The 22976-nt window shown below is 34.4% G+C and overlaps 1 protein-coding gene across 1 annotated transcript in view; it reads left to right on the top strand.

The window, feature by feature from the left end:
• Positions 1 to 6903, top strand: part of LOC146001548 (dnaJ homolog subfamily A member 2-like) — a 40639-nt gene extending 33736 nt beyond the window's left edge. The window contains exons 7-8 of the mRNA XM_083139008.1: positions 394 to 521; positions 5872 to 6903. Of these exons, the coding sequence (XP_082995134.1) occupies positions 394 to 521; positions 5872 to 6054 (311 nt within the window). The 3' untranslated portion in view covers positions 6055 to 6903. The remainder of the gene's footprint in view (positions 1 to 393; positions 522 to 5871) is intronic.
• Positions 6904 to 22976: the final 16073 nt, after the last annotated feature.

Raw genomic sequence — 22976 nt, 5'->3', positions numbered from 1 at the left:
CTACTTCCTATGTCACCTATGTACTGCCAGAATTCCCCTCCAATAGGGGAAATTTTCCTTCATAAGCAACTCTGGTTTGATGCTGGGCTTAGCATGATTACTGTTTCAAACAACATGCTGGGCTTAGCATGATTACTGTTTCAAACAACTGAAATATTGTTTTGAAACAAATTTGTTCTAGAAATACCAATAACAGTTTGTCTATAAACCACATTATTTATTTACGTTAGGTTGAAAAAGCTGTATGCTATGTGATAAATGAAATATATTCTTTTAAGATGATTATATCTATGCAAGCATCTTTATAATTTACAGTAAATGTACTAAGTTCATGATTTGTTTTTATGATTAGTGTAATTTTCAATGTTTACTCATTTAATTTTATTTACACAGGTGACTTGAAGGGAATACCCCTGGAAGGCATGCCTCAGTATAGAAATCCCTTCGAAAAGGGCAACCTATATATTAAATTTGATGTTACATTCCCCGATAATCACTTCAATGATGAAAACGCGCTAAAGGTATGTTACAAGCTGTTACTAGTAATAATTTTTATTATTCACTTTTTTATTTATTTAACAGGTAATGTATCGTATATTAAATTCACCAATATATAGTTTGGAATAGCCGCAAACACAAATATTTATGGGACAAGCTAAACATCCTGTATAGGTTTCATCTTTATCTCTGTTAGGTCTGATTATGCAAAACAGTAAGTTTGTGAGATGTTACCTGTTATATTAAAAATAAGAAATAGTGAATAATAATATATTTTCCATCACTGTAAGGTACTGAATCTTGAGACATTTCTTGTCAATTTTTTTTATCTAGCAAATTCATTGTTTTGATATGGTATGAAGAGTATACTGCATCGTATCTAAAGATTAGGGGCATGCATATTTCGTTTTTGACGAAAAAACGAAATTTGAAAAAACACATTGTAGTGTTAATTTTTCATGTTTTGAAAGGTGTGAGGTGCATTTTGTGACCATATTTTGTCACGAAATAATGCGAAATGAACTGTAAAAAGCGAAATTAACTCTTAAACACGAAATTCAGGGTTTATTCACCGACGCGACACCTTCCGAGGTCTGAATTATCCTGAGAGTTATGCAATTCCCGGAAAATTGATTAATTCTGCTGTTAATATTGGAGAAGCAAAAATTGACTCCTTTACACAGAAATAAACTTAATACTCTGATAACTACATAAATGTGCTATTACAAGTGAAATGTTAGTTCTGTGGAATAAGTGTAGTTTTTAAATCAAATTTAGGATTATTTTCACAATTTTAAAACCAATATGTCTTTTTATATACCACTTTTCATCCATTTTTTCACCGCTATAACACCGATATTTTATTTTATTTACCGCTTTTGAACCCGAAATTGACTCAGTTTTTGTACCGAAATTTTACCTTTTTATTTACCAAAAATATGTGCCTCTACTAAAGATATATGTTTGGTGGTTACGCAGAGATAGGTAATTTACTCTGATAAACTTACTTTTCATTTTTCCACGCAAATTTGATTTGATTTGGCGAAATCAATCGCGAAGAAAATTGAAAGTAAGCTTATATGAGTATCCTGCATTTAACTTCAGAGTTTTATTATAAAACTAAGTTAACAGAACGTATTGCAGCAACTTTGTTTAGGTTCCTAGTCTTGTTTCATCTCTTAACCCCTTAAGTGGGTAATTTGCACATGCCAAATCTCTTCCATAGTGGGTATTTTTTAAAATGACAAGTTCTGGTCACTCTCCAAAAGTGCACAGCTGACAGAGTGCCAACACTGAAGAAGTGTCTCCATCTCATGGTTATTATGCCAAGTGAAATAAACACTAGGGAGCTTCTGAAGAGTGCCACAGTTTGTGGTGGAAATGAAGTAAACTCAGTAGGAGAAGAAGCAGGTCCCTAGCTTGTCACATGCGGAGATATGAGCCAGAGAATGTTGAGAAATGTTTAATCCGTTGAACCCACTGCAGATAACAAGAGGGCATGACTGATATATGTGATGCCCTTTAAAAGGTTAATAGTGGTTGATAGTATTGTAAATAATGCACCTGTTGTGGGGTTATATTCATTCATTCATTGTTTTCTGCCTAATTGGCAGGTTTTTCACTGCAATCTCCAGCTTTCCCTGTTCTCTGCCTTACGCTTCGTAATAGCATACGACCCAGTTAATTTAATATCATCCATAAGCTGATATCTCTTTCTTCCACGGACTTTTCTTCCTTCAACCATTCCCTCCAAGGCATCTCTTAGCAGGCAGTTCCTTCTTAGACAGTGTCCTAACCAGTTTCTTTTCCTCTTCTTGATGGTCTCCAGTATAGATCTTTTTTCACCAACTCTTTTCACTACGGCTTCGTTTCTTACCTTGTCCGTCCATTTTACACGCTCCATTTTTCGCCATGTCCACATTTCAAAAGCTTCGAGTCGTTTCTCTTCATTTCTTCTCAATGTCCAGGTTTCTGCACCATATAGTGCTACACTCCACACAAAACATTTCACTAATCTCTTCCTTAGACCTATGTCCATGGGTCCACAAAAAACATTTTTTCTTCTATTGAAAGCTTCTTTTGCTATTGCGATTCTCATTTTCACTTCTTGGTTGCAGCTCATGTCACTGCTTATAGTGCATCCGAGGTACTTGAAGCTATCCACTTGCTGGATTCTTTCACTGTTTGCTCTCACATTAATATTCCTTGGTTTCCGTCCTATAACCATTGCCTTTGTCTTCTTTACATTAATCTTCATTCCATACTGCTCACAGCTGCTGTTTAACTCTTCTAACATACTATTTATGGTTATTTCATCCTCAGCGAATAATGCCATGTCATCAGCAAATCTTATGCAGTTTATTCTTCTTCCTCCCAATTTGACACCTCCTGTACCCTGGAAACAAGTTTTCACTATATCTTCTAAATAGATATTAAACAAAGTAGGCGATAGGCAGCATCCTTGTCGTACTCCTCTTCCAATTTCACAGCCTTCTGTCATTTCGTCTCCTGTTCTCACTTTAACTCGTTGATTCATGTATAAGTTGCTTAGAAGTCTTCTCTCTTTCCAATCTACACCAATTTTCTTCAGAATTTCTAAAAGTTTAACCCAATTCACTCTTATCAAAGGCTTTCTCCAGGTCTACAAATACTACAAACACCTCCTTTCCTTTCTCTAAATATCTTTCCCCAATGGTCCTCAGTAAACCAATTGCATCCCTTGTACCTCTTCCTTTCCTGAAACCAAACTGTTCTTCCTCTAACTCGCCACTGACCTTCGAGTATAGGCGTCTGTTCAGAATTCTTAGAAGAATTTTTGCCGAGTGAGATATCAAGCTGATTGTCCTGTACTCAGAACATTTTCTGGCATTGCTTTTCTTCTGCAGAGGTATCAAAACAGTCTCCGTGAAATCTTGTGGCCAATCCCCTTTCTCATAGATTTCATTGCATAAGTGTAGTATTTCTCTTTTTCCATCTCCCAGGCATTTGATAAGTTCAACAGGAATTTCATCAGTGCCCGTTGCTTTCCCATTCCTCATTTCTTTGAGTGCTTGCTCAAATTCTTCATTCAGGATATAGTATCCTTTCTCATCATCAGGCACGTCGTCTTCATTTTCTACATTCAGACTGTCTGGGCGATTCTCTTTCTGGTAGAGCTCTTCAACGTACTTTCCCCACACATTCGATATTCCTTTTTTGTCTGTGATTTCACATCCTTCCTCGTCTTCTATCATCCACATTGTTTTCCATTTCTTCTTTTGGAAGCCCAAGCAGTTTACTTCACGATACATCAAGTCATACCTTCCTCTTTTTTCCAGTTCTTCAATTTCTTCACATTTTTGTTTCATCCATTGTTCTTTTGCCCTGTCAGTTTCTCTTCTTAGCTGGTTATTCAGTATCTTGTAATTATGTCTTCCCTCTTCTGTATTTACATTCTTCCATTTTCTCCGTTCCTCCATTTTTTCCAGCATACTTTCAGTAATCCATGGTTTCTTTGCACTTTTCCTTTCCCTGTAGCCTATTGTTTCATCCACTGCCTTCTGTAAGCAGCTTTTTATTCCATCCCACATCTCATCCTTATTGTTACAACTAGCTTTAAACTTAGTATAGTTTCCTTGGAAATGTTCTGCAAATTTTTGTCTTTCGTCTTCTTCCCTTAGCTTCTCTAAGTGGGGTTTCTTGCTCACCTGGTTTTGGGTTATCTTCTTCAATGTAAGATTGATTTCTCCTATTAGCAAGATGTGGTCTGAATTAATGTCAGCTCCTGGCAATGTCTTCGTATTTTTCAAACAATTTCGAAATCTTTCTTGTACCAGTATGTAATCTATCTGGTATCTTTTACAATCTCTTGGACATATCCAGGTGTACCTCCTTCTCTTATGTTGCTGGAACAGTGTGTTTCCAACAATTAGGGAGTTTCTTTTACAGAAATTTACCAGGCTTTCCCCTCTCTCATTTCTCTCGCCTAATCCATATCTTCCTACTGTACTTCCATCCTGCCTTTCTCCTACTACAGCATTCCAATCACCCATTACGATAATGCACGATCCCTTTCTCTCTTTTTCCATCAATTCCTCTATCTTCTCATAGTTTTCCTCCACTTCTTCTTCTGACAACCCACTATGTGGCATATACACTTGAATTAACACTAAGTCTTTCTTCTTTCCTTGAAGTTTCACCATTATAATCCTGTCATCCACATAACGCACTGCTATAACTTTATGTTTCACACGTGGTCCTAGCACTATTCCCACACCACGGTTTCCTTGTTGATCACCTCCAGAATAAAACATCTTGAACTCATCACTCACTATTTCACCATTCTGTTCCCACCTCACTTCTGATATTCCCATAACATCTACTTTGTTTCTTCTCATTTCTGCCTTTAAGTTTTCTAGCTTTCCCGACTGTAACAGGGTTCTGACATTCCACGTTCCAATCCTTAATCTTACCTTCTGTTTGCTTCTCTTTTCCCCATCAGTGTCCTTTGTCATAACGTGTCCTTCCCAGACATCCCCCTCCCGGACATCCGAATGGAGGGCTAATTTACGTCCGGAATATTTTGCCTTGGAATGACTCATCATGATTGCAGTTTTTCTAGGGAAAAGATATATGCGGTAGCTTCCCGTTGCTTTCCGCACACCACTCTCTCTTTCGCATCTTGAAAGATCCCAGGGGTCCCCAACGAGGAGGTGAGGAGAGTGGATTTGACTAAATGAGCCCTCCGGACTTCACCGAAATTCACTGCACCAAACGTATGGTGTTTGGATATAGGTTGCATATCAGTTCCATCAGGGTTTTTGACTCAAGGTCGAGAAATCCCATTTAGCCTTTGCCCCCCGGGGTTATATTATGGCTATGAAATGTGATTTTTGGTTCTGTGCGCATCACACTCAAAATTTATGTTGAAGAAATTTCAGTTTTTGGAGTTAAGTCATAATCAGACTGATTTAAGAAATAGGCAATTTATGTGGGTGTTTTAAGGATGGGACATTAATTGGTACTCTGTTGTGTTTGTACAGTGCACTTGCACTTTTAACGTTTCTTAGTGGGCCTCTTATACCACTTTGCATTAAGGATTTTAGATAAGAGAATTTTCCCCATACATTCTGAAGGGTTTAAAATAACTATTGATGCACCCAAAAAATTTAACTCTTCGATTCATTCATTCCAATAGACAATTGATAAATCCGTCCAATCCCTTCTGTATTTTAACATGTTTTTATCAACTGATGTCTTGAAGATAAGCAAAACAGGAACAGGATGGAGTTCATTGTTGTTAATGGGGAAATTAAAGAAATTTGTCAGTCACACTGCTGCCATTTGAGTGATAATTTTAAAAAAATTTCGAACATAATTCATTTTTCCTTTCAGGAATTGGAGTCATTTTTACCCCCGCGTCCTAAATTTGACATGCCAACTGGAGAGATGGTAGAAGAAGTTGATCTTAATGATTATGATCCAAATGATAGAAGTGGCAACCTGGGTCGTCAGGAGGCATATGCAAGTGATGATGAAGACCACCATGGCCCCGGTATTCAATGTGCTCATCAATGAGTAGCAGAGATAATTATTCTTAAGGCTCTACTTAGGCTGATGGGCAATGTGATTTTACTGAAATCCTGTGGTCCATTTGTTATTGTGTGAGCTGAATTTTGATTTATTGGTATGTAGTTGATTGGATCCCATGTGGAGAGAGAGAGAGAACGAGAATGCTGTCGCTCGTAGATGGTTTTAAATGAGAAGCAGAATAGTGCTGGTGAACTGGGACTTAACTGAAGTGAATCTTCTTATATCGTAGACTTTGTATTTAAATTATGTCTGTACTTGAAAGAGGTTTACATTAAAGAAATTGCGTGTTGGTATATACATGTATATATATATCGCACATCAACTAAAATTAATTTATTCTTGGTATTTTTGATCTCTGTTGCTTGAAATGTATCAAAAGTTTTTATGTTTTTTTTCTTTGACAATTTTTCAGTTTTAGAATGAACAGTCGGTGGTATTGAATTATAATTCAGCCTTCATGTGGTGTGTGTATGTGTTTTTTTCCAGTCTGTGAAGTTAAGAAGACTGACATTTAACTTCAATGTACAATTTTTTATATTAAGAAAATGAAATATCAGTGTACTTTGAAGAGAAGATTTTTAAGGCAACAATAGTGAAATAGGCATTGAAATTTATTTCTTTGATTTGGGAGCAAAAATTTTATTTGGTAAATTATTGTAACTGTTAATGTCTGTATGGAAAGGGAGGGGGGAGAAAATTGTATTGTAAACCCTTCAGCAGTCATACTGTACATCTTTCTTGCAGTTATAAATATTTTGTTTAATGTTACGTTAAGGCTTCCATTATGTAATTTACACACATAAAGCATATACATATATTTGATAAAATGTGGAATTTTGTCTTTCATTTAGTAGGATGGTGATTGATTTAAAAGAATTGCTACTTAGTCAATATTTATTTGTCTTGTTTTGTGCAACATTTTATCAATTATGAATCCATTTAACTAATTGTTACAGGTTCCTTGAAGTATAAAATAATTTGCTACATTCTGCTTGTGAAAATAATTCTATAGTGAAGCATTAGAAAAATATGTGTATGTAAGACATCATTAAACTTATTTAATGCAGTTGGGTTAAAGAAAACATGCCGAAGAAATGTGAAGAGAACATTGTATAATTGCTAGTTGCTCATATCAGAAACATAACTGTATTCTTTTTGGAAGATTAACTGAAAACAGTAAAGCAGTCCTCTGAGATATTTTAATCAATGGTACAGTTTTATTTTTCGTCTTCCTTCATTTTGTTAAATATCGAATCACCATTCATCGTCAACAAGGTTAACCTAGGGAGGCAGAAAAATTACATTAAATAACAAAATTGCTTATTGCTTTCAAAACAAGTACGTACCAGGTAATTTGATATTCATGAAATTAATTTCCTTGTCATTCCCATTACATGGTAACTACTTTCTTGATTAAGAGTGTGATGTGAACAATGATGTTGCAGAAACTAGTTTCCTTTTCCTTATGCATTATGCCTTCTGGAAACATTGAAAAACTCAGGTTTGGTCATGGTAGGGATTTTGTTCACATTTTCATCATGAAAGCAACTCAGAAACTCACATTATGAGTTCTTTATGAAATTAGTAGCTGAAAAGTATGGTCATCACCTATATATGTAACAAATTTAGAATGAGTGAAACTGTCATGGTGTGGCCACACAGTGCTTACAATTTTTACTACATTCTGTCAGCGAGAAATTATATGTGGAATGGCAGTGATTATGTCAATGAATTATTGTTACCCTTTACATTATGTAAACATTAAAAAGTGACATGAAGTGAACTGGAAAATTCATTCATTTGATGATATAATCTCATGTGGATGAAGCTAAATTTGTTGATTATTTTAAACAACTCTGATAACATTTTGCTATTTACTGGAATAATGTGGGAAAATGTAAGATTGAGAAAAATGTTATAACATTTTGCTGTTGTGACCATCAAGATTGAATGTATAATGTGGAAAAATGTAAACATGGGGAACATAAATTGGGGGTTCCACTGTAGGAGTGATTATTTTCTTCTATCAAACTTATTGTCTATCAGTATCGTAGATGCTGACTTTAGGAGACAATAGTACATTCCCCCCCCCCACCCCCACCCCCCAAAAAAATATTCTTGAAGCCAATATACATTACACTGGGGAACGAAACTTTTGTTGCGTTGCTACCAGCACTTGTTCTAACCTAATTTGCGAGTGCTAATTTCAAATGTGAAGTTAGTTTGTCTCTGTAAGCTCTAGTTGTTTTTGGAATTCATGCACGTTCCAATTTTCAAAATCCTGTTTCCTGCCCTGGTCGCCAACGTTGTCATTTGTCCGGCATCCTTGTGTTTGCTTGTAACAAGAGATTCTCGGACTAATGGGTTGTTACCCCCCTGAGTCGAAAGCCATTGGAAATGCCTCCCCTCTTAGCCGTTTGCTGCTAGTTTTTCTGGCAGTGTGGACTCCCTTAGCCTTTGAAGATCCCTCTTCTCCACGAGGCAATAGTTCTCTCTTGAAGAGAGTGGGTTGCTTCGCCATCTGCACCGTACCGAAGGACTCCTTCTCCAGCACATCTGCCATTGAGGACTGTAACCGCAAGGGGCCAGCTGAAACACTTTTTTTTAAAGAGGTATTACTCCTCTAGGTTCGTCCACCTCTTTCACCATTGAGATGGTCATCCATCTACCTGCGTGATTGGAGCCGTTGACCAGTACGTTGCTTCTTAGTCTAGCTCCACACTAGCCTACCCTAACACTGGTAAAGCCTAGTGAATCATCAGAGCACGCAAGACGAACCACCAACTACAAGGTCATGCAACCACTAGGTGGTTTGATTTTTAATTCCGTCACTTACTCCAACCCCATTTCTCTGGTCCATTTCATTTCACTTATTTGAAAGATGTATATTCTCTCCTTTGGGCCTCCCCGATGGTATAGTGGTAACATTGTTGCCTTGTAATCAAGGTTTCCCGGTGGAGTCACATTGCACAGTGGCTTGGATTCCACTTGAAACTGTTGATCCAGTCCCGATTAACCTATCTGTGCATAAAGTGGACTTAAAATAATAACTCGAGTAGATTCTCTCCCATTACATTAGATATATATTTCATTCTATATGCTTCTCTTATATGGTAGTTCCTGCCAGCGGTTGATTTGTCACTAGGCTATAGCCTAGAAGCTGCACAAAAATGGGATGCTGAAGGGGCAGAAATGACAGACCATCACACATTAAAATTCTTGAATATTGTGATAATTGCAAACTAAAAGTAATGTCAGTTTCTTTTACTTCATTCTTTCATGAAGAAAAGTAGAAGGAAGGAGTTCCAAACATTTACAAGGGTAAGTCAAAAATTATCTACACTTTTCACCATAACTTTCTTTAGGTTGGCCATACTGTCCACAGCTCTCGCATGCTGATAAGTGGTACTCTTGTGGTTATGTGGCTGAGGTTTCATATTTTAACCCTGTTAGTCAGTATAATTCAAACTCAGTATCAGCACAATAGGTAGCAGCTATGGTGCTATATTGGAAAGGAAATTTAAATTTACATATACTGATAACTTTATAATTATTATATTGATAAAAATGAAAGAAAAACTAGAAACAACAAAATTACAATAGCATCAAATTATGCAATTATTTGAAAGAACATTTATATGAAGAAAACACTTCTTTACTGTCTCCTTGCGAGGCAGAGCAAGTCCTTCTCTAAATATTTGGGCATGCGTCAGTTCTACATCTGAGCACACTCAACATGTCAGATTCCTCAATCAGGTCCACAAGATGGCTTCCTTCAATTTTCAAAACTTCACATTTGGCTTGTTCACATCAAAAATGCAGAAAATATTACACTCACTTAGTCTTATTTCTCATAACATTTCATTTTAGATAATGCAATATTCATTTACTAGCTAGTTAATGCAGATGCCAGCAGATAATAATTTCCTGCTCCCAATTATTAAACTAGGCACTTTTCACCAGTTCCAAATCTTTTCTTTTTCGTTTTACGGATTATTCCATTATAAAAGCATTTCCAAGCTTCTGTTATCAACAAAATGTCTCCATATAGTTTAAACAAACTATTAAAGATTAACTTATCAAGTATAATCTCTCAAAATATCCAGATTTTTAATTATATCAAACCTTCACCAATAGTCACATTTTTATTTATGTCCAATCCATCTTCAGATTCCTTCTAAAGTCACAGACAACTAGTATTAGAGCAACTAGTTCAAGCCAGATTTTTTAGTATGAGTTATCTTCAATTGTTTTTGTTTTATATTTTTGTCCATAACTGCTTAACACCTTGAATGTTTGTTTAGTAAATGTACATATTTGCTCTGTTACAGCTATTTTACTATGTATATCACAATATACTTATCTAATGATTACAAATACCATTTTTTGAATGTTGATACAAAATACCAAGTATGACATCATATTATACAGTGAACAATTTTAAAGAGTTGACCTTTGTATATAAACCTTGATGCCAATGCAAATGTACATAATTTCAAGAAATTTAATTATAAATTTGAAAGTATCATATCTTTCTTGTCAGAAAGAACACATATGATTTAAAATATTTGTTTTTCTTTTTGTCAGTCAAAAATAACTGTTACGAATATGAATTCAGAATATTTCACAATTTGATAATTTTGTCATGATATACAAATTGGCTTTTTTAAACATCATATTTAATGGAATAGGTTTAAGTAGTAATTTCAGACATTTAATTGTATTATTTGAATAAAATTTTGAGCAATCATATGACTAAATTATTATAAATATTGCACAAATGTGGAACTTTGGACTTAGCCTAACCATTTTCAAATGTAGTTATGACAATGTATTATTTATATTGTCATACTGGCGCTCAACAAGGGACGAACCCACAACAACAGATCTGAGCACTACTGAGACTTTTAACATATAATAATTAATATAATGCCTCTATATTTACAAACTGTTTACATGTTTAGCATTATAATCAACTGAGTATAACTGAATATTTTTTTTTTTTAATGAGTATAACTGAATATTTGTTTTCCAACAATAGAACAAGAACATGTTCATCATGAACCAATACAGTGGAACTACACATAGTGAGTTTTTAGTACATAATAATGTTGAAAAACAAACAAAAAAAAAATCAAATTCTACATACCAACAATTATCTAATGAAGTTCCATATGAACCATTTTTACATAAAACAATGTAGCTACATAACATTTTTATTTATTATGAACCAATGAAGCACCATTAAGAACTTCATTCTTAATCTGAGAGCATAATTTCTATATTAATCTTTATTTAGCCAAAAATATATTAATTATAATTTTCTATATGTAGAGTAAGTTACCTATGATTCAACTAAGTTTCCCATTGGGTATTCATCCATTTGTCTAGTAACATCAGCTAACAAGACAAGAATCTAAGTCCCTGCATCGAGAAGCAAACATCCTCAGATTTATGGAGTGCCGAAAATAAGATTTCTTATATCACAAATCATGCAAGAAATGTATAAATTATGATGTGCGCACAAAAATTATAAATCATAAATAACTGTTGTTCCTGAACTCACAGCATCACGGCACGAATTTCCTATTCTGCCCTTTGTGAACACATTTTGGAGCCATAATGCATTCTAGCATTTTAAAGGAACCTACTACTTGACTTAAGCTTGGATCAACACATGAATCTCTTTGCTTCTTGTCAAGTTTATTTCTATTTGAGCCTACAATTCAACTATTGGAATCTTAAGAGCTCTAGTAAATGTTTTAAGCCAAAGCTAAATCTTAGCATTAAAATCTATTATGCACATGATATCACATTATATTATACATTTTTTGCACTACAAACTACACATAACAAAGATTATTTGTTATATTGAATTTTTCCACCGTTAATCACAACTAAGGATCAAGATATATGAATGAGGACCAATGTCGGATTACGAAGATCAACTTAAGGCAAACTCTACAGATGAATACTTCATACCTGAAATAATGTTTCAGACTCAAGGAAAGAAGTACGAAAAATGAAAAAATTTTGACATTGACATCTGACAAATGAATAATTATGCATAAAGTACTGTGACTCACAGTACCTCTCTTAAGCAACAGTCTAAGAGAAGTACTCAACCATCCAACCCTCATGGGTATGGTTGTGAAACAAAGCAGTGTCTTTTGTCCTTCAAACCAACAAAATAAGTAACATGTTATCAGTTAAGATATCATTATCATGTTTTGTAATGATGAAGAAAATATTGCATTATACATTTATGAAGTATGAACATAAATATTGGATATATAATCTCAGATGTATAACCCTGTCAAACATATACATGTGTATATTTAAAAGAATTTACAACCATGAATCAATTTTTGATTATCAGAATTGCTTTGAGTTTGCAATTGAGAAAATACTATCTGAAATTGTCAAATAATTAATCAATCTGTGTCTACTCTTAATATAGATCACACTTATAGAGAATGACATCACACTGACACTACCTTGTGAAAGCTCATTACTATAATATCTTCAAGTGCAAAGATATTATATGATCATGTCAAAGTCCTATGATATGTTGTAATAGGAAGTCACAAATTAACGTTGTTGCTCATTTAGAATAAAACAACTAAAATATACCCCATACCAACAAAATTTCATCATAGTCTGTATAAATATTTTATCCTAGCAAGTGCATTGATAAAATAACATATCCCTGGGGCTTAATTGACTAAAACCTTTTTAACGTAGTCATGTGTGATTTCAGAAGTCATCAAAAATACATCTAACATAGTTTTAATCGAAAACATGGTAAGAATGGTTATCTCAAAAGATACTTGATATTTACGATCATTATCAATATAAGACACGTGGCTCAGTGTAATCACTTATGTAATTAAGTACATTTATATTATAACATAAATGGAACATTACATTCCCTGAAAAAACTAGTATAACTGGTCTTAATATGTATCTTTCCTTCATAAATTTATACCCCTAAGATGTGGAAATAGTCAACCTTCAATCATCATATATATATAGCAGCATCATCGTGTGGCTTAGCTTGATAAGTGTATTTGAAATCATAAATACCCAACCCATCAGCACTACACGATTACTATTGGAAGAATCCAAACTTGATAAAGCACCAAAGATACATGTGCATCATAAAAAGAAATATATATATTCATATAATAAATATTTCTACATTAAGTGTCACAATAGGACTTACTATTGCCTTTACGTGAACACTTCACAATGCTTTCATGCAACTGTAGCATGGAATTATGAGTGACGAGCTTGGATCATCTAGTGGATGTCTCTGCTACATGTCAACTTCATAAAATATACAAGGAAATAATTCATCTTCAGGAATTATTGACTTAACAATTCCCTAATAGCAAATAAAATAATTCTCGTACATAAGCATTTTAAATGCACTTCCATTCTTGGTACACTACCACTGCTTAACTAACATCTTGGGTAACATCTTTCACCAGCTATTCAAGTTTGTTACATAGATGAACTATTAAAGTGTTTTAAAATTTGCTTTTGTTGTGCATAATAATGCCAAGTTTCCCACAAACGTGCGGAGTTATATTTAAGTCTAATAAACTTAAATATAGTGATCATGCAACTAAATTGTGCATAAAATAAATCACAAACTTGTACTTCAAAATATTATATTGTATTTTTGTCCATCAAAATGAACAGTAGTACTGTGGCCAAATATACCTCCCTAGACCAACAGTCTAGAAGATACTCCCAACCAACCACCCTTTTAAGTTGATGTGTCAAGCAGTTACTACATCTATGTAAGATATAGAAGCTAAAGAAACATCAACTTGCACTTGTTTAACTTGGGCAAGAAACTTCTGCACAAGATCACTAATTTTACTTTACAAAATAAATAAATAAATATCATGTATATGATTACTTAAATATTTAATTTGATTCCTAAATTTAATTTTGTTATTGGCTTTGGAGTCTCCAATTAGAAGCTGAACTCCGAGTATAAGCAGAGTTTCTATAAGTTTTGCTACGGCCACCGTCACTAGTTTTGCTACGGCCACCATCACTATCTGATCGGTAATATTCTATTTTATCATAACCAGGACCATTGTTATTGCTCTCTCTGCATACTGTGTTTTGCACCCTTGTATCACATGATTGTTTATCATGCTGCTGTTGAATTTGATTACTAACATCAGAAGATGTTTGTTCGTTATTATTAGAAAAAGTCCTAGAATTTCTATAGAATTTATTAGAATATCTATTCTTATTTATACTATTATTTCTATTGTTTCTTTCATTTGAATTCAAATTCCTATTTTGATCCTTAGCATGTGAAACATACGCTACTCTAGCCTTATTCGTCGGATTATATTTATTCCTGTTTGTGTCATTGAACCTTGCAGGATTATTTCTTAAAGATTGAAAATTTTCAATTACTTGCAACATTTGCTGCAATGTACGTACATTATTGATCACCATATGTTCACTAATCCTGTGTGGTAATAATGAGGCTAACTGTGCTATCAAATGAGGTTCTTCAGCATGAGGCTGAGTAGACTTCAAAATTTTGTAGTTCTTATTCGCATATTGTAACAGGCTTACATTACTCTCTTTTGTAAAAGGAGAATTCAAAGTTTGAGTCAACTTTACTGATTTCCAGCGGTCATTCTGATAATGTGCCAAAAAAGCCTCTTTAAATTCAGAATAAGTGGTAAACTGATTCTTTACTTCTAAGTACCAAGTTCTAGCACAATCAGTTAGAAGTTTTGGTATGTACTTCAAGAATTGACTTTCTTTGATGTCATAAATATCTAGGTTTTCCTCTACTTTTTCTAAGAATTCCGATGGTGCAAACTCTAAAGATATCCCATCAAAATGAGGGAAATGCCTCAAGTCCTGTGGTTTAATGAGAACTTTAATTTGACTCTTATTACAATTAGTCAATGGAACATCTACTGAATGACTAACATTAGTCATATGACCAGCATCATGTTGTGCATATGAAATTTTGTCATCAACATTATTATTAGCAACTGATTTGTTCTTCCTCAATTTTCGACGCTTAGATGCTAATCTTGTATTTCGGTATGGACCACTAAGCATACTTACTCTATCATGATCTGAATCTGTACTATTATACATCTCAGATTCAGTATTCACTCCTATATTATGTCTAACAAGACTACTTTTAGGTGAACCATGACAAACTTCATCTTTATTCCCAACTGTATGTTGTCTCTGATTTACAGTGTGAGAACTCATTCGAGGTGTAACGTCACTCTGTGCTTTAGCTGTATTTTTAACTGCTATTATATCATGAGTTGACAATGGTGTTAATGCATTATTAACTACACTCATGATATTGGTTTCTATTTGTAGAAGTGCATTCTTAACACCTAATTCTAAAGAAGAGTTGATATTGTCTTTATTATTTACATCATGCAACTTATGCCTTGTACTAATATCCACTGACTTATCACTATCAACATCACTCCTAATTGCATCATTCTCTGGAACGCGAGTGATAATAATATGCCTTGCACTGCTAGACATAACTTCTTTATCAACCTCATCATGATGTATGCCAATAGATTTGACATCAACCTGTGGTTCAGTTGAATGAGCATACTTGGTTTCACTTCGTAACTTAATTAGATCATTACTTAATGTACCAAGTGATACACTACACTGAGCACAAACCTCAAGACATTGATCCAGTTGAGAAGTAAACTGTTTGGATACATTACTAACTGTATCGTCTAATTTTTTATCCATATCCGCAGCAAGATAAACTAGCTCATCATTCATCCTTTGATCCAGTAATTGAACTTTCTTTTCTAACTTTTCTGTTCTATCTAAGCATTCCTTACGGAACTGTGAAATATCTACCTTAATTTCTCTAAGTTCCTTACTTTGAGTTTTACTGGCTTCAATGCTTTCTTTCATCTGACCTTGCACTGCAGAGATACCTTCCTTCATTTCACCTTGCACTGCAGTCATTTCTGCCTGCTGCGATTTGAGCATCATCACAATGTCAGCCAATGTGATCTCCTTCTCCATAATGTTAGGTATTGAAACTAATATGAGAAACAAGAATATTCACAACTCAATAACTTATTCTTTCCTATCCAATAATTGTACCATTTGAGTCCTCATAATCTAAGTTTAACCCTGTTAGTCAGTATAATTCAAACTCAGTATCAGCACAATAGGTAGCAGCTATGGTGCTATATTGGAAAGGAAATTTAAATTTACATATACTGATAACTTTATAATTATTATATTGATAAAAATGAAAGAAAAACTAGAAACAACAAAATTACAATAGCATCAAATTATGCAATTATTTGAAAGAACATTTATATGAAGAAAACACTTCTTTACTGTCTCCTTGCGAGGCAGAGCAAGTCCTTCTCTAAATATTTGGGCATGCGTCAGTTCTACATCTGAGCACACTCAACATGTCAGATTCCTCAATCAGGTCCACAAGATGGCTTCCTTCAATTTTCAAAACTTCACATTTGGCTTGTTCACATCAAAAATGCAGAAAATATTACACTCACTTAGTCTTATTTCTCATAACATTTCATTTTAGATAATGCAATATTCATTTACTAGCTAGTTAATGCAGATGCCAGCAGATAATAATTTCCTGCTCCCAATTATTAAACTAGGCACTTTTCACCAGTTCCAAATCTTTTCTTTTTCGTTTTACGGATTATTCCATTATAAAAGCATTTCCAAGCTTCTGTTATCAACAAAATGTCTCCATATAGTTTAAACAAACTATTAAAGATTAACTTATCAAGTATAATCTCTCAAAATATCCAGATTTTTAATTATATCAAACCTTCACCAATAGTCACATTTTTATTTATGTCCAATCCATCTTCAGATTCCTTCTAAAGTCACAGACAACTAGTATTAGAGCAACTAGTTCAAGCCAGATTTTTTAGTATGAGTTATCTTCAATTGTTTTTGTTTTATATTTTTGTCCATAACTGCTTAACACCTTGAATGTTTGTTTAGTAAATGTACATATTTGCTCTGTTACAGCTATTTTACTATGTATATCACAATATACTTATCTAATGATTACAAATACCATTTTTTGAATGTTGATACAAAATACCAAGTATGACATCATATTATACAGTGAACAATTTTAAAGAGTTGACCTTTGTATATAAACCTTGATGCCAATGCAAATGTACATAATTTCAAGAAATTTAATTATAAATTTGAAAGTATCATATCTTTCTTGTCAGAAAGAACACATATGATTTAAAATATTTGTTTTTCTTTTTGTCAGTCAAAAATAACTGTTACGAATATGAATTCAGAATATTTCACAATTTGATAATTTTGTCATGATATACAAATTGGCTTTTTTAAACATCATATTTAATGGAATAGGTTTAAGTAGTAATTTCAGACATTTAATTGTATTATTTGAATAAAATTTTGAGCAATCATATGACTAAATTATTATAAATATTGCACAAATGTGGAACTTTGGACTTAGCCTAACCATTTTCAAATGTAGTTATGACAATGTATTATTTATATTGTCATAATATTAATCGGTTCATTTTTCTTTCTTTTGTAACAGAGTAAACATAGCCTCTCTGCTGGCAGTGTGCACCAGCGCAAAACAGAGAACAATGATCCATTTCTCTGCTCTGAAGGTGTATCCGGGGCTGTTTTTCACCTTGGGCTTTCAGTAGAATACGGGGACAGTGCTCTATTCCGTAGAAGTGTATACGAGTGGATCGATAGGTTTAAAAATGACCGGACAAGCAGGAAGCACGAAGCGAAGCTGGATGCCCATCAACCTCCTCCACTGATGGGAAGATTCAACAAGCTCAAGAGATGATTCTGACGAAGAGATGAGTCGCAGGGTGACAGCTGATGAGGTGGCATGGTCTCTGCAAATTTGTCATTGGTGGCATGCCTGAGAGGGAAGGGTTGGTTGGGGGTTATAGCCCATCCCCTTTGGTCCAGTATTCTTAAACAAAAGAACGTCAAAGGCAGGATAAGATGGCAAAATGAGGACAGACTACTAAAAAAAATTTAGATAACCCCCTCCCCTTTCGAAAATTCTGGGCATGCCACTGTTAGTCATGGTTCTGTGTGCGTAATCGTCCACGACAAGCTTCAGATCACTGATCTCTGTTTTCCCTTGGTGCACATTACCAGCAGCACGACCATGATTACTCTGTTATAAAAGAACGAAAAATGGAGCGAATTATATGAAACTTCGGCCACGTAACCACAAGAATACCATTTATCAGCATGTGAGAGCTGTGGACAGTGTGGCCAACCTAAAGAAAGTTATGGTGAAAAGTGTAGATAATTTTTGACTTCTTGTAAATAATTTCTTACATCATAACCCTATTTTCAGTAATGTATTGTAACTGGAGTGCTAGTCTGTGTGCAGACTGCAAAAGAAGCCATGTGAGGTCATGTAACCTATATTCAATATAAACAATTATTCCTCAAAGAAATTAATGCAAACATTTTAAATGCCAACAATTGAAAGTCATATGGAGGAATTTTGACAATTGAAATCAACATCCTTGTTTCTCAGTTCGTTAATTTTTTTGCCCCATTGCAGAACATGTTTCAGTTTTTATAAGCTTCTCTAAACTGCCTACTCAATGGCATAGGGGTATGCCATCACCTTGTAATCAAGGTACCCTGAGTTCGATATCGATACCCAGTGGAGGCACATAGTGCCACTTTAAACTGTAGGTACAGTTCCAATTAGCCTTACTGTGCATAAAGTGAACTTAAACACACATACTTAAGCTTCTCTGAATGCTTCACACACTGTCTTTATACTGTAACCATTTGAACTTCAGCATCCTTACCAAGTTTGATTGCTATGAAAATCTGCATCTGGATACTTTTTATAATCCTTGATTTGTGTCCTGAATGTATGTTCACTAAGATCTAATCTTTGTACTTGTATGTCTTCTGACATCATCCATGTGTGCCTCATCTTAGAACTTTTGAATATATTTTGTTGTAACTACTTGTATGTATGAGAAGAAAAAATCTTTCTTTTTTCAAATTTGGTTATTTTACTTTGCTTTTCTCACCTCTCGGGTTAATTGTGACATGAGGATGAATGATGAATGAGAGGACAAATGCAATGAAAAACCCATGCCTTTCCCAGGGTTCAAATCTGACTTCATTGTGTGTTAATCAACATAATTAAATTATTTCTTAATTGGTTTCTCAAAACCATATTACTAGTTATCTTTCCATATTCAACCAACACCAGGAGTAAAGCACACTCTTGTAATAATTTGGATGATGTGTTGCTAACATAACTCTTACATTATTTGTGGAAACAAGAAAAATAGGGAAATTTCAGTAAATCTGAATTAAACCTTGGTAAGTGTTGCCTCCAAACGGCTGTAATCGAGGGTATATGGAGGTATGCTTTGTACGTGCTCTGGTTAACCTTATTATTAGCATATACCATGTGATACAATGCATATACTTTCGGTTAGTGTACATTTTTAATGTTATTCAGCTTATTATTTCACATGATCGGGAACATAATGCTGCAAAGGGGTGAGGGTATGAAAACATGGTGCCCACCAGCATTTTGCCACCATCGTTTGACTACTGTAATAATTCTGTAGAAATAATCTCGATGGGTTGGTTAATTTTAGAACTTTATGAGATTGCCTTTTGAGATTTCGAAGCATGGAGTAACCAACCCCATGCCCAGCAACAATTAGCAGTTCAGTTTTGAACACTTGAGATAATGGGAAGAATGAGAATTGTTGCTTTTTCTGTCAATTTTTTCGCTTTTGTATGTGAGTATGTTTCCAAGTTTTCCATTTTTAGTTTAATTAGCAGTATTATTTAATTTATTAACAGTATACAAACTTACAGTTCACCAAAGCAATAGCAACCAGAACATGAAATACAATAACATGCTCTTCTCTATTGCATTATGCGTCTTGTATGCAAAATATGAGTATTTCATCAATATTTTTTCTACCACAAATGACATAGAAGTTAATTAATTTGATATACATAGTATGTAATTGAAACATAATGGAAACAATTTACGAAACTTTGTATACACCCTGTGAAAATGTAGGGACTAGAGCACTGCCTCCAGAGAGGTATTTGTGTTACATTGTTGGGTGATTTTAATGCTAGAGTAGAAAACTGCAACTAGATTTGATGGTTTCGCACTTCACAAATGAATCTTAACACTAAAAATCTGTAATTGGTTTATTTGGATTGGACTGTTGAAAGAGCTTTATGTCCCCACATTTACTCTTTTTATGAAAGCAATGCTGGCATTATGAAAGCAATGCTACTACTAATTGATTATTTTTTTCCATTTATGGTTGAGAAATCAAAACTTTTCATTTTGAGAAAGAAAAGCATCCACTGCAAATGAAACTTTCCCTTTTTGTTAGTGTGTTTGTGTAAGGGGCCATTGTTTAGTTGTGTTATTGTATAGAGCTCCACAAACAAATGAGCCTTCGCACATCTTCCCCTCCCCATTCAACTCCAGCCATAAGGAAGCCTGTTCACATCCATTTTTATGCTCGAGACTTCACAACATGAGGACTAAAATTTCCCCCTAACCTTCAAAAACTTTTATATAAGAAGTGTGCTAAAGTTACAACAAAATGGATATAACTGTAGGTTTCAATATATTAACAGTGAGATATGTAAAAAAAAAAAAAAAAAAAAAAAGAAGAGGAGAACTGTGCTGAACAGTCAATCATCTGGTCGATTAAATAGAAGGGTATCCCCAGGGATATAATCAGGGGTAGAAAAAGTAATGAAGGAGCCAGTTTTTCATTATTATTTTTTTTCAAATATTGTCTATGAAATCCATGAATCCAACTAAGATAAAGCGACACGTTTTGAAATATGATCTAAAAACATTTATTTTATAAAGTTACTACAAGATTGGATTAAAGTAATTCTTGTGCCAGAGTGGCCTACCTAAAGAAGGCTGAACTACGAGGGCCACTATTTATATTTTGAGCCTTGGCAACACTCCTTGAAGTTAGGCGCGGAATCGTCTGGCATTATTGACCATAACGTACTTCAAATGTTTTGTCAATAGCTTGATTTGTGTTGTTTATGTTGCCTTGGAGATTGCGCGATAACAAGATAACAATAAAATGGAATTAACTCGTGAACATTTTCGTGCAATGATTGTTTACGATTTTGGACGTGGATTATCAAGACAAGAGTGTGTCGATCAACTTACTTCCACATTTGGCGATGAAGCCCCATCCTTTGTCACTGTGAAACGCTGGTATAACGAATTTAATCGTGGCCGCCATTCGCTCACCGGCGAGATTCGCGAAGGTCGTCCAAAATCAGTTGTTGTTCAAGAAAACGTTGATGCTGTGCAAAACCTAATACTGCAAGATCGTCATGTGACATACTGTGAGATTGAGGCAACCATAGGCATTAGTTCCACCAGCATATATAAAATATTACATGATCATTTAGCTGTGAGAAAGGTATGTTCTCGTTGGATCCCACACAATTTGACAAAAACTCAAAAAGACGCTCACGTCAATTGGTGCAAACATATGCTCAATAAATACAATTGTGGTGCTTCAAAAGACGTATATAAGATTGTAACAGGTGACGAATCATGGATATATGCATATGAGCCGGAATGTAAACAGCAGTCGACTGTATGGGTGTTTCAAGATGAACCCAATCCAACAAAAGTTGTTCGCGCTCGAAGCACATTGAAACAAATGGTCGCTTGTTTTTTCGGGAAAATTGGTCATGTGGCAACTGTGCCTTTAGAGGAACGTAGAACGGTCAACTCTGAATGGTACACAACAATTTGTTTGCCAGAGGTCTTCCCTCAAATATGGAAAACAAACAAACACCGTCGGATCATTCTTCATCAAGACAATGCCAGCTGTCACACATCTCGTCTAACAACAGACTTTATGAACATTCAAAAAATCGAATTGATGGGTCATCTGCCATACAGTCCTGATTTGGCGCCCAATGACTTCTTGTTCCCGAATGTCAAGAATAAATTGCGTGGACAACGATTTTCGTCGGCGGAAGATGCCGTTGATGCGTTCAAAAACCATATTATGTAGGTGTCTCAAGAAGATTGGAAAAACTGCTTTCACAAATGGTTCGAATGAATGCAAAAGTGTATTGACCATAAAGGAGAATACTTCGAAAAACAATCAAGCAGTTTTCAATGCCAAATTCCTGTTTTTTCATTGTTAGGCTCAAAATATAAATAGTGACCCTCGTAGTAACAGCATAAATAAATATGCAACACATTCTAATATATGACCAACTCTACCATATCTCCAGATTTTAAAATTCAACTAGCAACAGTGAAAAAAAATATTTTTTTAGCACTGAATTTGAAAATTTTCAGGTGCCATGCCAACGGGGCTCCCTGGATATAATAATAATAGCCATGGCCGTAGGCAGGAAAAAAAAGTTGGGGAGGGGGGGGGGTCACTCATAATTGTTGCCAGGGGGGTCTCAAGAAATTTGAGTAAAATAAATAACAATAATTAAAATTTCATAATAACTAATTGTTTCCAAAGGTATTATTATTATTGTCTTTATATCCTTGAGGAGACTTTTCTACTCTATCCATCAGAAGTGTGAATATGCAATACAACTTAATTTTTTTTTCTTACGTTTCATGCAGTGTATACTGAAATGCATAGTTATTATATTTTGTTATTAAATTTTACGAATACCTCAAGAAAAAGCTTTAAAAGTATGAGAGATAAATTTCAGTCATAAAGATTGTTTTGTTTTTTTTAATTTTGAAAACTGTGGAAACCAGTAATTCTTTGGATTAAATGGTAAAACATAACAGGTGCATAACAATTTTTCGATTTAAC

The sequence above is a fragment of the Lepisma saccharinum genome, chromosome 17 (assembly GCF_977018435.1).
Source record: "Lepisma saccharinum chromosome 17, izLepSacc3.1, whole genome shotgun sequence".
Classification (NCBI taxonomy): domain Eukaryota; kingdom Metazoa; phylum Arthropoda; class Insecta; order Zygentoma; family Lepismatidae; genus Lepisma; species Lepisma saccharinum.
The sequence above is the reverse complement of the archived record's forward strand: the minus strand, read 5'-3'. Positions and strand labels throughout refer to the sequence as shown.